Source organism: Oncorhynchus kisutch, linkage group LG3 (assembly GCF_002021735.2).
Source record: "Oncorhynchus kisutch isolate 150728-3 linkage group LG3, Okis_V2, whole genome shotgun sequence".
Lineage (NCBI taxonomy): Eukaryota > Metazoa > Chordata > Actinopteri > Salmoniformes > Salmonidae > Oncorhynchus > Oncorhynchus kisutch.
In genome coordinates this window covers 70,100,487-70,115,517 of record NC_034176.2, presented here as the reverse complement: position 1 = coordinate 70,115,517, position 15,031 = coordinate 70,100,487, and the positions used below count along the sequence as shown (strand labels likewise).

The 15,031-nt window shown below is 43.3% G+C and overlaps 1 protein-coding gene across 1 annotated transcript; it reads left to right on the top strand.

The window, feature by feature from the left end:
* On the top strand, positions 1-11,536 carry LOC116360990 (intestinal mucin-like protein). The gene is made up of 5 exons (XM_031815843.1): positions 1-93; positions 10,288-10,471; positions 10,559-10,760; positions 10,952-11,130; positions 11,224-11,536. Exons 1-5 carry the CDS (start codon positions 1-3, stop codon positions 11,301-11,303), a joined length of 738 nt encoding a protein of 245 aa, XP_031671703.1. The 3' UTR covers positions 11,304-11,536.
* The last annotated feature ends 3,495 nt before the right edge of the window (positions 11,537-15,031 follow it).

Here is a 15,031-nt window from a genome sequence, read left to right as displayed (position 1 = left end):
ATGGGGCACTCTGTTCACAATGTTGATATCAGCAAACCACCGGGATTCATCCTTGAAGAGCACACTTCTTCAGTGTACCAGTGGCCATCGCAGGTGAGCATTTGCCAACCGACATCAGTTACAACACTGAACAGCATTCAGGTCAAGACCCTGGTGAGAATGACGAGCACACAAGCTTATCTGAGACCGTTTCTGACAGTTTGTTCAGAACTTTGGTTTTGCAAACCCACAGTTTCATCAGCTGTCCGGGTAGCTGGTCTCAGATGATCCTGCAGGTGAAGGATGTGGAGGTCCTTGCGTAGTTGTGAGGCTGGTTGGACGTACTGCCAAATTCTCTAAAACGACGTTGGAGGTGGCTTATTGTTGAGAAGTGAACATTCAATTCTCTGGCAACAGCTCTGATGGACATCCCTGCAGTCAGCATGCCAATTGCACACTCTCTCCAAACTTTAGACGTCTGTGGCATTGTGTGACAAAACTGCACATTTTAGTGTGACTTTATTGTCCCCAGCAGTAGGTATACATCTTGATATGCCACACCTGTCAGGTGGATGGATTAGTGTTAGCACACTAACAGGGATTTAAGCAAATTTGTGCCTACATGTTGATATAAATGTTTTTGGAACGTGGGATATTTTATGGGATATTTTATTTCAGCTTATGAAACATGGGACCAAGACTTGTTGCATTTTATATTTTTGTTCAGTATAGGTAATCCACCAAAGTTGAGAACGCTTTTAAAACATGGAAGCCAAACGCTGAAACTATGGATACAACTTTGGGGAAGGCTGCCACGGAGATTATATTTGTTTTGCCCGCCTACAGACGTCTATATTCATTTGCTAATACAGGACTAGTAATGGCCCAGTGCACTACTTTGTGAAAAAATATAAACTAAATGTATTTGTATATGAGTGGTTACCAGCATTTGGAGGCATGTAGAGGTCATACTGAGCTTCTTACTGAGCTTCTTACTGCATTGCTGAGCTCCAACCAAATGTTGTTACAATGCGGAGGGCTCCATATTGACATGATTGATTAATGGTAGGTGGAGGTGGGAGGTCCAGTATAAATACACACTCACTTCCTTGACAACAGCTCTGACTTCTGCAGAGGCCGTATCCCAGTAAATGCTGTACGGCCACTGCAGACATCGGATTGACCGCCTTTTATCCAGAGCAATGAGAGCATACTTTTTCGTACTGGTTCCCTGTGGGTGTCGAACCCAAACCCATAGCATTGCAAGCACCATGCTCTACCAACTGAGCCACACCATCATATCATCACAAACCACTTGATGTGTCAGCGTACTCACTTACTGTATTGTGCATTGTTTTTCTTCATGACGATGGAGAAATCCCACTAGAAATCCCCGTATAAGCATGTTTCTGTAAGCTGATACATCATGACAAAATACACACCATATTACTGTCCTGCCAATGTGCCTGGACTTTGTAGGCTAACTGATCCAATTGGTTGACCAATAAGGCAGGCAAGATGCAGTTATTTCGAAATGACTATGTATTCAAAACGCCAGGCTTTTGAGCAGTTATTAAAATTTTATTTTTAAAATTTTATTTAACCCTTATTTTACCAGGTAAATTGACTGAGAACACATTCTCATTTACAGCAACGACCTGGGAAATAGTTACAGGGGAGAGGAGGGTGGATGAATGAGCCAAATGTAAACTGGGGATGATCAGGTGACTGTGATGGTATGAGGGTTCGATTGGGAATTTAGCCAGGACACCAGGGTTAACACCCCTACTCTTACGATAAGTGCCATGGGATCTTTAGTGACCACAGAGAGTCAGGACACCCGTTTAACGTCCCCATCCGAAAGACGGCACCCTACATAGGGCAATGTCCCCATTCACTGTCCTGGGGCATTGGGATATTTTTTTAGACCAGAGGAAAGGATGCCTCCTACTGGTCCACCAACATCAAATGACATAGGCACATGTCCTGTTTTGTTTCATGCCAAAACATCTGCATTGTCCAACAGCCTAGGCTGGATTTTGCAACCATTTGTATCAGTTTGGGGCTATTCTTGACTCTTTAGAGAAGGTCCAGAAAGTTACCTTAGCAGGGCACTGATATGGTGTTGGCATCATATGGTGTAGGCCTATTTTGTCAGGATTTAGCCCCATGTTAAGATAGGCCTACTTTAGGAAAGTATTGGCTTTTCCTTCTGATAAGAGAATTATGTTCTCCAGGTACATAATCCAATTTAATTATATTACTCTCAGTCTGCAAACCAGAATTTGTAAGATCGTGGTCGAATGAAACAGACGGAGGCCCAGCTAAATATTCAAAAAGGTTTATTCACGGGAACGTTCTAAAGTCAAGAATACAAATCAATTCATTTTATACTGACTTCTCACACCCACACATTCACAACCATACGCACACACATACACAAAACCATATGCACACACAAACAGACACACACAATGTCCTGCTACGCACACACTGTCTGTCTCACTACCCAGCCGACAGAGATTAGTGACCTTGTCCTTGAGACGTACTCCCCGTTCTCTCCCAAATCTCTAGTCAGGTCAGCAACAAGCTCAGACAGTCTGTGTTTAAAATACCATAAAGACATATTGTTTTACCCTAATTCTGACTAGGACTACACATTTATTGATTATGATTTTATGCATTCTAATCAATTCCAAACAATTATATGTTTCAGCGCGGAATATTCTAATAATTAAATTAACAGATAATTCTCAACTAACACCTTCCAACTCCCCACCCATTAATGCTATAGCCTATTTTACATTCAGCAAGCAACAGCAACAAGTATCTTTCCTCCAATAGGCTATTAGTAGGCTTAGGAAAATAATTCTAAATAGGTGTCTAACAAGCTTTTGTAGTCTGGCTTTTCCTGGGACTCCACAAGATTTAAAAGGAATATCTTTGGCAACGGAGAGGACAGTCGCCAATTGCGCAACCGAACAATGAAGACAGGCTACATCTCGAGCCTAAGGCCTAAATTAGAAGCGTATGCATATTAGCCCATAATTCATAAACTCAATGTTAGACTTAATACTGCAGGGGTTTTAGGCTGAGTCTCTGTAAGGCACTTTGTGACATCTGCTGACGTAATAAGGGCTTTATAAATAAATGTGATTGAGTGATTATATCCAATCAATTTACACAGTGAATGAAAATAAAGTTTATAAAATAATGACATCATAGATAGCCTAGCTGATTGCGCTCCCTCCCAGTGCCTGGGTACACAGATGGAGAAGCTACCCTATTGTTTAAGTTTTTTTAGGGACAAGATATGTTTCCTACCTAGGCTACAACAACACAATGTAATAAATAATGTTATTGTTTTCAGGTGAGTTCAAAATTCTAGTCTAGGCTGTAAATTGCAGTGAATGTGTGAGGGGCTATTTGAATGAGCCAGTTTACAATAATTGTGTATTCGCTTGATAAAATAATACATTCCTCATTGCACTGTGTTGTTGTAGCCCAGGTTTAATCATTTTATTTTCTGAAAAAGTAAGCCTCTGCCTTATCAATAGTGAATCTTTGAGTGCAGCCTGGAGGAACACCTACAGATTTGTAATTTCATAATCTGTTAACTTGTCACGTTCTGACCTTAGTTCTGTTATTTTATCTTTGTTTTAGTATGGTCAGGGCGTGAGTTGGGTGGGCAGTCTAAGTGTATGTTCACTTTTGGGTTGTGGGTGTTTGTCTTCCGTGTTAGTGTTCGTGCCACATGGGACTGTTTCGTTCATTTCACGTTTATTGTTTTGTCTTTCGTAGTGTTCAGTTTATGTATTAAAATAAACATCATGGACACTTACCACGCTGCAAATTGGTCCTCCGATCCTTCTCGCTACTCCTCCTCAGAAGAGGAGGACGAGGTTCGTTACATAACTGTTATTTTTCTTGGACTTTGACAGGTAAATGTTTAGCCTATAGTCCTAATATTTATCTAATGAATGGCCTAATATCTCCATCATATTTAGCTTCTTACTTTGGCTACCCATCACTAGCCACTCTCTTCCAACTGTTCCTGTGCCCAACATGCTATAGGCTATGCAAGCCTTTCCACAATGAATTTATTTTCATGTTTTATTAATGCTATGCCTAATAGCCTATTTGGGGAAAGAAGCAGGCTTGCTCTTGCAAATTGCTGATTGTGGCCTACAGCATAGAAAATGCATGTTGGGGAAAGTTAAGGAGAGAAAGTGCATTGGTGTGATCACTTTTGTCCGGTTATGATGACATTGTTGCACTGATGCACTGCAAATATTCTGAACAAAAATATAAACACAACATTTGAAGTTTTGGTCCTCCGACTTCTGGCGCCGACAGAGATGGCCGCCTCGCTTCGCGTTCCTAGGAAACTATGCAGTTTTTTGTTTTTTTTACGTGTTATTTCTTACATTGGTACCCCAGGTCATCTTAGGTTTCATTACATACAGTCGAGAAGAACTACTGAACATAAGAGCAGCGTCAACTCACCATCAGTACGACCAAGAATATGACTTTCGCGAAGCGGATCCTGTGTTCTGCCTTTCACCCAGGACAACGGAAAGGATCCCAGCCGGCGACCCAAAAAAACAACTTCGGAAAAGGGGGATACGGAGCGGTCTTCTGGTCAGACTCCGGAGACGGGCACATCGTGCACCACTCCCTAGCATTCTTCTCGCCAATGTCCAGTCTCTTGACAACAAGGTTGATGAAATCCGAGCAAGGGTAGCATTCCAGAGGGACATCAGAGACTGTAACGTTCTTTGCTTCACGGAAACATGGCTCACTGGAGAGACGCTATCGGAGTCGGTGCAACCAACTGGTTTCTCCACGCATCGCGCAGACAGAAACAAACATCTTTCTGGTAAGAAGAGGGGCGGGGGCGTATGCTTCATGGTTAACGTGACGTGGTGTGATCATAACAACATACAGGTACTCAAGTCCTTCTGTTCACCTGATTTTAGAATTCCTCACAATCAAATGTCGACCGCATTATCTACCAAGGGAATTCTCTTCGATTATAATCACAGCCGTATATATTCCCCCTCAAGCAGACACATCGATGGCTCTGAACAAACTTTATTTGACTCTTTGCAAACTGGAGTCCATTTATCCGGAGGCTGCATTCATTGTAGCTGGGGATTTTAACAAGGCTAATCTGAAAGCAAGACTCCCTAAATTTGATCAGCATATCGATTGCGCAACCAGGGCTGGCAAAACCTTGGATCACTGCTATTCTAACTTCCGCGACGCATATAAGGCCCTGCCCCGCCCTCCTTTCGGAACAGCTGACCACGACTCCATTTTGTTGATCCCTGCCTACAGACAGAAACTAAAACAAGAAGCTCCCGCGCTGAGGTCTGTTCAACGCTGGTCCGACCAATCTGATTCCACACTCCAAGACTGCTTCCACCATGTGGACTGGGATATGTTTCGTATTGCGTCAGACAACAACATTGACGAATACGCTGATTCGGTGAGCGAGTTCATTAGAACGTGCATTGAAGATGTCGTTCCCATAGCAACGATTAAAACATTCCCAAACCAGAAACCGTGGATTGATGGTAGCATTCGCGAGAAACTGAAAGCCCGAACCACTGCTTTTAATCAGGGCAAGGTGACCGGAAACATGACAGAATACAAACAGTGTAACTATTCCCTCCGCAAGGCAATCAAACAAGCTAAGCGTCAGTATAGAGAAAAATTAGAATCTCAATTCAACGGCTCAGACACGAGGTATGTGGCAGGGTCTACAGTCAATCACGGATTACAAAAAGAAAACCAGCCCCATCACGGACTAGGATGTCTTGCTCCTAAAACTAAAACATGCGGACTCTCCTTCACTGCAGCCGACGTGAAGAAAAAATTTAAACGTGTCAACCCTCGCAAGGCTGCAGGACCAGACGGCATCCCCAGCCGCGCCCTCAGAGCATGCGCAGACCAGCTGGCTGGTGTGTCTACGGACATATTCAATCAATCCCTATCCCAGTCTGTTGTTCCCACATGCTTCAAGAGGGCCACCATTGTTCCTGTTCCCAATAAAGCTAAGGTAACTGAGCTAAACGACTACCGCCCCGTAGCACTCACTTCCGTCATCATGAAGTGCTTTGAGAGACTAGTCAAGGACCATATCACCTCCACCCTACCTGACACCTTAGACCCACTCCAATTTGCTTCCCGACCAAATAGGTCCACAGACGATGCAATCTCAACCACACTGCACACTGCCCTAACCCATCTGGACAAGAGGAATACCTATGTGAGAATGCTGTTCATCGACTCCAGCTCGGCATTTAACACCATAGTGCCCTCCAAGCTCGTCATCAAGCTCGAGACCCTGGGTCTCGACCCCGCCCTGTGCAACTAGGTACTGGACTTCCTGACGATCCGCTCCAGTTGGTGAGGGTAGGCAACACCATTTCCACCCCGCTGATCCTCAACACTGGGGCCCCACAAGGGTGCGTTCTGAGCCCTCTCCTGTACTCCCTGTTCACCCACGACTGCGTGGCCACGCACGCCTCCAACTCAATCATCAAGTTTGCGGACGACACAACAGTGGTAGGCTTGTTTACCAACAACGACGAGACGGCCTACAGGGAGGAGGTGAGGGCCCTCGGAGTGTGGTGTCAGGAAAATAACCTCACACTCAACGTCAACAAAACTAAGATGATTGTGGACTTCAGGAAACAGCAGAGGGAACACCCCCCTATCCACATTGATGGAACAGTAGTGGAGAGGGTAGTAAGTTTGAAGTTCCTCGGCGTACACATCACAGACAAACTGAATTGGTCCACCCACACAGACAGCATTGTGAAGAAGGCGCAGCAGCGCCTCTTCAACCTCAGGAGGCTGAAGAAATTCGGCTTGTCACCAAAAGCACTCACAAACTTCTACAGATGCACAATCGAGAGCATCCTGTCGGGCTGTATCACCGCCTGGTACGGCATCTGCTACACCCACAACCGTAAGGCTCTCCAGAGGGTAGTGATGTCTGCACAACGCATCACTGGGGGCAAACTACCTGCCCTCCAGGACACCTACACCACCCGATGTCACAGGAAGGCCATAAAGATCATCAAGGACAACAACCACCCGAGCCACTGCCTGTTCACCCCGCTATCATCCAGAAGGCGAGGTCAGTACAGGTGCATCAAAGCTGGAACTGAGAGACTGAAAAACAGCTTCTATCTCAAGGCCATCAGACTGTTAAACAGCCACCACTAACATTGAGTGGCTGCTGCCAACACACTGACTCAACTCCAGCCACTTTAATAATGGGAATTGATGGGAAATGATGTAAAATATATCACTAGCCACTTTAAACAATGCTACCTAATATAATGTTTTCATACCCTACATTATTCATCTCATATGTATATACTGTACTCTATATCATCTACTGCATCTTTATGTAATACATGTATCACTAGCCACTTTAACTATGCCACTTTGTTTACATACTCATCTCATATGTATATACTGCACTCAATACCATCTACTGTATCTTGCCTATGCCGCTCTGTACCATCACTCATTCATATATCTTTATGTACATATTCTTTATCCCCTTACACTTGTGTCTATAAGGTAGTAGTTTTGGAATTGTTAGCTAGATTACTTGTTGGTTATCACTGCATTGTCGGAACTAGAAGCACAAGCATTTCGCTACACTCGCATTAACATCTGCTAACCATGTGTATGTGACAAATAACATTTTATTTTATTTGAAATAAAAGATCTGAGAAATGGAGCATTTCTCCTTTGCCAAGATAATCCATCCACCTGACAGGTGGCATATCAAGAAGCTGATTAAACAGCATGATCATTACACAGGTGCACCTTGTGCTGGGTCCAATTAAAGGCCTCTCTAAAACGTGCCGTTTTGTCACACAACACAATGCCACAGATGTCTCAAGTTTTGAGGGAGCCTGCAATTGGCATGCTGACTGCAGGAATGTCTGCCAGAGTTGTTGGCAGCCAATTTAATGTTGATTTCTCTACCATAAGCCACCTCCAACATTGTTTTAGAAAAATTGTCAGTACGTCCAACCGGCCTCACAACCGCAGACCATGAGTGACCACGCCAGCCCAGGACCTTCACATGCGGCTTCTTCATATGTGGGATCGTCGAAGACCAGCCACCGCAGACAGCTGATGAAACTGGATTTGCACAACCGAAGAATTTCTGCACAAACTGTTAGAAACCATCTCAGGGAAGCTCATCTGTGTGCTCAATGTTCTCACCAGGGTCTTGGCCTGACTTCAGTTCGGCATTGTAGCTGACTTCAGTGGGCAAAGGCTCACTTTCGAGCGCCTCTGGCACATTGGAGAAGTGTGCTCTTCATGAATGAATCCTCGTTTCAACTGTACTGATGGCAGACCGTGTGTATAGTGTCGTGTGGGAGAGCGGTTTGCTCAATGTTGTAAACAGAGTGCCCCATGGTGGCGGTGGGGTTATGGTAATGGCAAACATAAGCTACGGACAACAAACAATTGCATGTTATCGATGGAAATTTGAATGCGCAGAGATACCATGATGAGATCCTGAGGCCTAATGAATTTATTTCAATTGATTGATTTCCTTATATGAACTATAACTCAGTAAAATCTTTGAAATTGTTACATGTTGCATTTGACATGTTTGTTCATGTCCAATATGAATTGGTTGAAGGAGTTTATCATTGTTTGGTAATGCTGTTACCTGATGTTGTCCCAACTGAGCTTGAGAGAGAAAATCCCAGCAACATGCAAATTCAACATATCCAACCATCAATATGAGAAGTCAAGATATGTCTCATTGCTACAATGAACTATTTGCCATTTTTTTTCAACAGACTTGTTGTACCGTACGTATGTAAATGCAGCCACATACAATTGAGGCAGAGAGGTTTCGACCCTCATTGCATGAGGTCTCAGCCAAATGACCCTTGCCCTGACTCCCACAATGCTCCAGGGGTGGGGGTGAGAGCTGTCTGTCGGTTGGACGGTCTACCCATCTGATACAACTTACATACGTGCTATATTTTTAAATGTGGCAATGTGGTTTTATGCTAGTATTAGTGTGAGAGATTACGTTTTTTTGGGGGGGCTCACCAAATGTAATTTATGTGTAAATTGGAGGGCACCAATGAGCTATAAATATTTGCTGAAGAAGAGGTCTGACAAATATTGAAGTATGGACATCCAGCGGAGACTGTGTAATTGCATACGCAAACAGACGTATATGTGTTTCACCACATAAGGTCTTCTGTCCAGAACAGTTACAACACATCTGAGTCACTGCTTCCTCAAGCTGTCTGCGGGCAGCCGCTCCACCTGTGTATCTAGAGGTGGGTAGGGCTATTGAACCAGTACCTTGTCAATGGTGATAGAACCCAAATTACGAACTGATGAACAAACATTCCACAATTCATCAAACACTTTTTTGAGGTTTCTAAATTCTTTATAGTTTCAAGTACGTATAGGAAAAACTCTTAAAAAAACGAACATTTGAAGAATATTGTTACATCTTGGGAGATTAACAAAGCCTTGTATAGTATTATTAATTCATTTGCCCAGAGCTAATTTAGGTAACCGCATTAACATCTAAAGTGGGAATGAAAGTGTCAATGTAAGTTCACAACAAATTTAAATACATGTTAATTCTTTGTGTCACAAAATCCACTTTTTCTATTGATTTTAGTTCAAAATCTGAAAAAGAATCCTTACTCTTGACTGGTTTAGAGTGATCTAATACTGTAGTTACCAGCAGTAAATGTATATAAAAAAAAATAATGAAACATTTCAGCACAGCACTATTAAATAATTCCACATCTGTGTCTTTTTAAATGCTAATTGTTCTCTTCTTACTAAGGTATCTGCTATGGTTGGGGAGACCCTCACTATGTCACCTTTGATGGAACATACTATGGCTTCCAAGGAAATTGTTCTTACGTCTTGGTCAAAGAAATCCTGCCAAAGTACAACTTCAGTGTGGTAAACGACAATTACTATTGTGATGCCCAAAATGGACTTTCCTGTCCTGAGTATCTGACAATTTATTACCAATCTTACAAGATATTCATGATTAAGAAGGAGGTTGATGGAGTTTTCACATGTCTGGTAATTAAAATATCTCAGATACTGTATGTTCAAGACATTTTCATTCGTTTTTCATTTAAGAAGGATTAGCTTTTTGATTACCTTAGCTTCCTCTATGTATTAGATATGGGAGACAGTTCTAGAATACTAATAGGTATACAAATATTGAATTATTGTAACCATTTTGTCCATCTCTTAATATTTTTGTATTAGATTTATGTAAACCAGCAACGCATCATCCCGGCATATGAGACCAAGGACTTCCGCATCACAGACAACGGAATTGAGACCTTTTTAGTCATACCAGCAATTAATACCAATGTGTCTTTCACTGGTCTTATGTTTAGCACATACCTGCCCTGGGACAAGTTCAGTGGCAACACTGAAGGACAGTGTGGTGAGTACAGGTGTTTTATGGTCACTCTGTTGCCATGATTACCCCATGATGTCTCATTGTCTAACGATGGTTTTCAATCTTATTCAGGTACATGTGACAACAACCGGACAGATGACTGCCGCTTGCAAACTGGAACTATCAATTCATCTTGTCCAGACATGGCACACCAATGGCATGTTGCCAGTGCACACCACCACCACCAGAGCCAGTGCACACCACCACCACCAGAGCCGACACCAACACAACCACCAGGCTGCGATCCACCCATTTGTCATCTCATTCAAAGCAAGTACGTAGCAATTAGTATTCACAATACATCTCCTCTGTAGTATCGATAACCTCTCAATCAGAATAATCTCAGTGCAAACAATAACTTGACATACTAAAACACAGCAATCATTTGACAAAGCCTGATGACAAAACAAAGTGAATTAACATATTTAAATATCTACTCTAACTGAAGCATGACATCTTTTCAAGGGTCTTTGAGAGTTGCCATAAGATAATCCCCTACGAGCCATTCCTTGTGGCATGCATCTTTGATGTGTGCCATATGGATGATGTTACCATTGGCTGCACCAGCTTGCAGACCTATGCTGATGCATGTGCACAAGCAGGAGTCTGTATTGAGTCGAGAAATTATACAAATGGGCAATGTGGTAAGTAGGTCACTCCTCAAGACCATAAAGCTCAGACAACCTCTCTATGATGTAGCTTATTGGTAATTAACCTTTTTATCTCACCTGCTACAGACTTCACATGCGAGAAACCCAAGGTTTATAATGCCTGCGGTCCACAAGTTGAACCAACCTGTAATGCCTGGTATGTATAATGCTGTTGTTGTTCAGTGGATGGGTATAACGACTAGGAAAAGTCTCTCAGCTATTGAAACTTTTTTTGAATATCTCTGCAGATACAATTTCAAATTCATCCAGACTCAAAATGAGTTCAGCGTCATGGGAGATATACAATTGGAGGGATGCTATTGCCCTCCTGGTACCACTTTGATGAGTTCCAGCTCAAACTACTGTATCCCCAGCTGTGGTAAGAATGGTCAAATAACAGCATTGTATATTGAGGGTGTGGTGACTTACAGTATTGTGCTGTGATAGTAGCTACATCCTGCTGGCCGTCACTTTGGGAAGCACAAAGTGTTAATTGTTTGTTCCTACTGTAGTTGTCTTTTGAAAGCTGGTTTAGCTTTTTTTTAAAACAACACAAAAAAACTGTTTTACCACAGCATTTTTCACAGATACGTCAGTGGTGTGGGTTTTGGTTTATATTGATTTATATAGATTTTATCAAGTGATTCCGGTACATACAGTACATTATCAAACGAAGTAGTGGAATGTACTTCAATGACTTCGTTTTTTAATGTATTTTTCTCTCTTTGGTTCATCAGATATTTGCCCTTTGCCAAATGGAGAATGAAAACAGGTAACATTGATGGAATTTCTCTAACAGGTTTTAGCAGGGAAGAGAAACTATTAGTTAATGACATACTCATATTGTGGGTAGTTCACTTTTGACAATCATGTATAATAAGGTGTGCAATAGTAAAAATAATTATAATATAAATTTATTACATTTCTATAGCGCTTTTCTTAGAACCTCAAAGCGCTTCAGTAATTTATGATTCCACACACTGAATGATTGAACTTTGAGGATCCCTGCCTACAGACAGAAACCAAAACAAGAAGCTCCCGTGCTGAGGTCTGTTCAACGCTGGTCCGACCAATCTGATTCCACACTCCAAGACTGCTTCCATCACGTGGACTGGGATATGTTTCGTATTGCGTCAGACAACAACATTGACGAATACGCTGATTCGGTGAGCGAGTTCATTAGAACGTGCGTTGAAGATGTCGTTCCCATAGCAACGATTAAAACATTCCCAAACCAGAAACCGTGGATTGATGGCAGCATTCGGGTGAAACTGAAAGCCCGAACCACTGCTTTTAATCAAGGCAAGGTGACCGGAAACATGACCGAATACAAACTGTGTAACTATTCCCTCCGCAAGGCAATCAAACAAGCTAAGCGTCAGTATAGAGACAAAGTAGAATCTCAATTCAAAGGCTCAGACACAAGAGGTATGTGGCAGGGTCTACAGTCAATCACGGATTACAAAAAGAAAACCAGCCCAGTCACAGACCAGGATGTCTTGCTCCCAGGCAGACTAAATCACTTTTTTGCCCGCTTTGAGGACAATACAGTGTCACTGACACGGCCTGCAACTAAAACATGCGGACTCTCCTTCACTGCAGCCTACGTGAGGAAAACATTTAAACGTGTCAACCCCAGCCACGCCCTCAGAGCATGCGCAGACCAGCTGGCTGGTGTGTTTACGGACATATTCAATCAATCCCTATCCCAGTCTGTTGTTCCCACATGCTTCAAGAGGGCAACCATTGTTCCTGTTCCCAAGAAAGCTAAGGTAACTGAGCTAAACGACTACCGCCCCGTAGCACTCACTTCCGTCATCATGAAGTGCTTTGAGAGACTAGTCAAGGACCATATCACCTCCACCCTACCTGACACCCTAGACCCACTTCAATTTGCTTACCGCACAAATAGGTCAACAGACGATGCAATCTCAACCACACTGCCCTAACCCATCTGGACAAGAGGAATACCTATGTGAGAATGCTGTTCATCGACTCCAGCTCGGCATTTAACACCATAGTGCCCTCCAAGCTCGTCATCAAGCTCGAGACCCTGGGTCTCGACCCCGCCCTGTGCAACTGGGTACTGGACTTCCTGACGGGCCGCCCCCAGGTGGTGAGGGTAGGCAACAACATTTCCACCCCGCTGATCCTCAACACTGGGGCCCCACAAGGGTGCGTTCTGAGCCCTCTCCTGTACTCCCTGTTCACCCACGACTGCGTGGCCACGCACGCCTCCAACTCAATCATCAAGTTTGCGTACGACACAACAGTGGTAGGCTTGAGTACCAACAACGACGAGACGGCCTACAGGGAGGAGGTGAGGGCCCTTGGAGTGTGGTGTCAGGAAAATAACCTCACACTCAACGTCAACAAAACTAAGAAGATGATTGTGGACTTCATGAAACAGCAGAGGGAACACCCCCCTATCCACATTGATGGAACAGTAGTGGAGAGGGTAGTAAGTTTTAAGTTCCTCTGTGTACACATTACAGACAAACTGAATTGGTCCACCCACACAGACAGCATCGTGAAGAAGGCGCAACAGCGCCTCTTCAACCTCAGGAGGCTGAAGAAATTTGGCTTGTCACCAAAAGCACTCACAAACTTCTACAGATGCACAATCGAGAGCATCCTGTCGGGCTGTATCACTGCCTGATACGGCAACTGCTCCGCCCACAACCGTAAGGCTCTCCAGAGGGTAGTGAGGTCTGCACAACGCATCACCGGGGGCAAACTACCTGCCCTCCAGGACACCTACACCACCCGATGTCACAGGAAGGCCATAAAAATCATCAAGGACAACAACCACCCGAGCCATTGCCTGTTCACCCCCCTATCATCCAGAAGGCGAGGTCAGTACAGGTGCATCAAAGCTGGGACCGAGAGACTGAAAAACAGCTTTTATCTCAAGGCCATCAGACTGTTAAACAGCCACCACTAACATTGAGTGGCTGCTGCCAACACACTGACTGAACTCTAGCCACTTTAATAATGGGAATTGAAGGGAAATTATGTAAAATATATCACTAGCCACTTTAAACAATGCTACCTAATATAATGTTTACATACCCTACATTATTCATCTCAGATGTATATGTACAGTGCCTTGCGAAAGTATTCGGCCCCCTTGAACTTTGCGACCTTTTGCCACATTTCAGGCTTCAAACATAAAGATATAAAACTGTATTTTTTTGTGAAGAATCAACAACAAGTGGGACACAATCATGAAGTGGAACGACATTTATTGGATATTTCAAACTTTTTCAACAAATCAAAAACTGAAAAATTGGGCGTGCAAAATTATTCAGCCCCCTTAAGTTAATACTTTGTAGCGCCACCTTTTGCTGCGATTACAGCTGTAAGTCGCTTGGGGTATGTCTCTATCAGTTTTGCACATAGAGAGACTGACATTTTTTCCCATTCCTCCTTGCAAAACAGCTTGAGCTCAGTGAGGTTGGATGGAGAGCATTTGTGAACAGCAGTTTTCAGTTCTTTCCACAGATTCTCAATTGGATTCAGGTCTGGACTTTGACTTGGCCATTCTAACACCTGGATATGTTTATTTTTGAACCATTCCATTGTAGATTTTGCTTTATGTTTTGGATCATTGTCTTGTTGGAAGACAAATCTCCGTCCCAGTCTCAGGTCTTTTGCAGACTCCATCAGGTTTTCTTCCAGAATGGTCCTGTATTTGGCTCCATCCATCTTCCCATCAATTTTAACCATCTTCCCTGTCCCTGCTGAAGAAAAGCAGGCCCAAACCATGATGCTGCCACCACCATGTTTGACAGTGGGGATGGTGTGTTCAGGGTGATGAGCTGTGTTGCTTTTACGCCAAACATAACGTTTTGCATTGTTGCCAAAAAGTTCAATTTTGGTTTCATCTGACCAG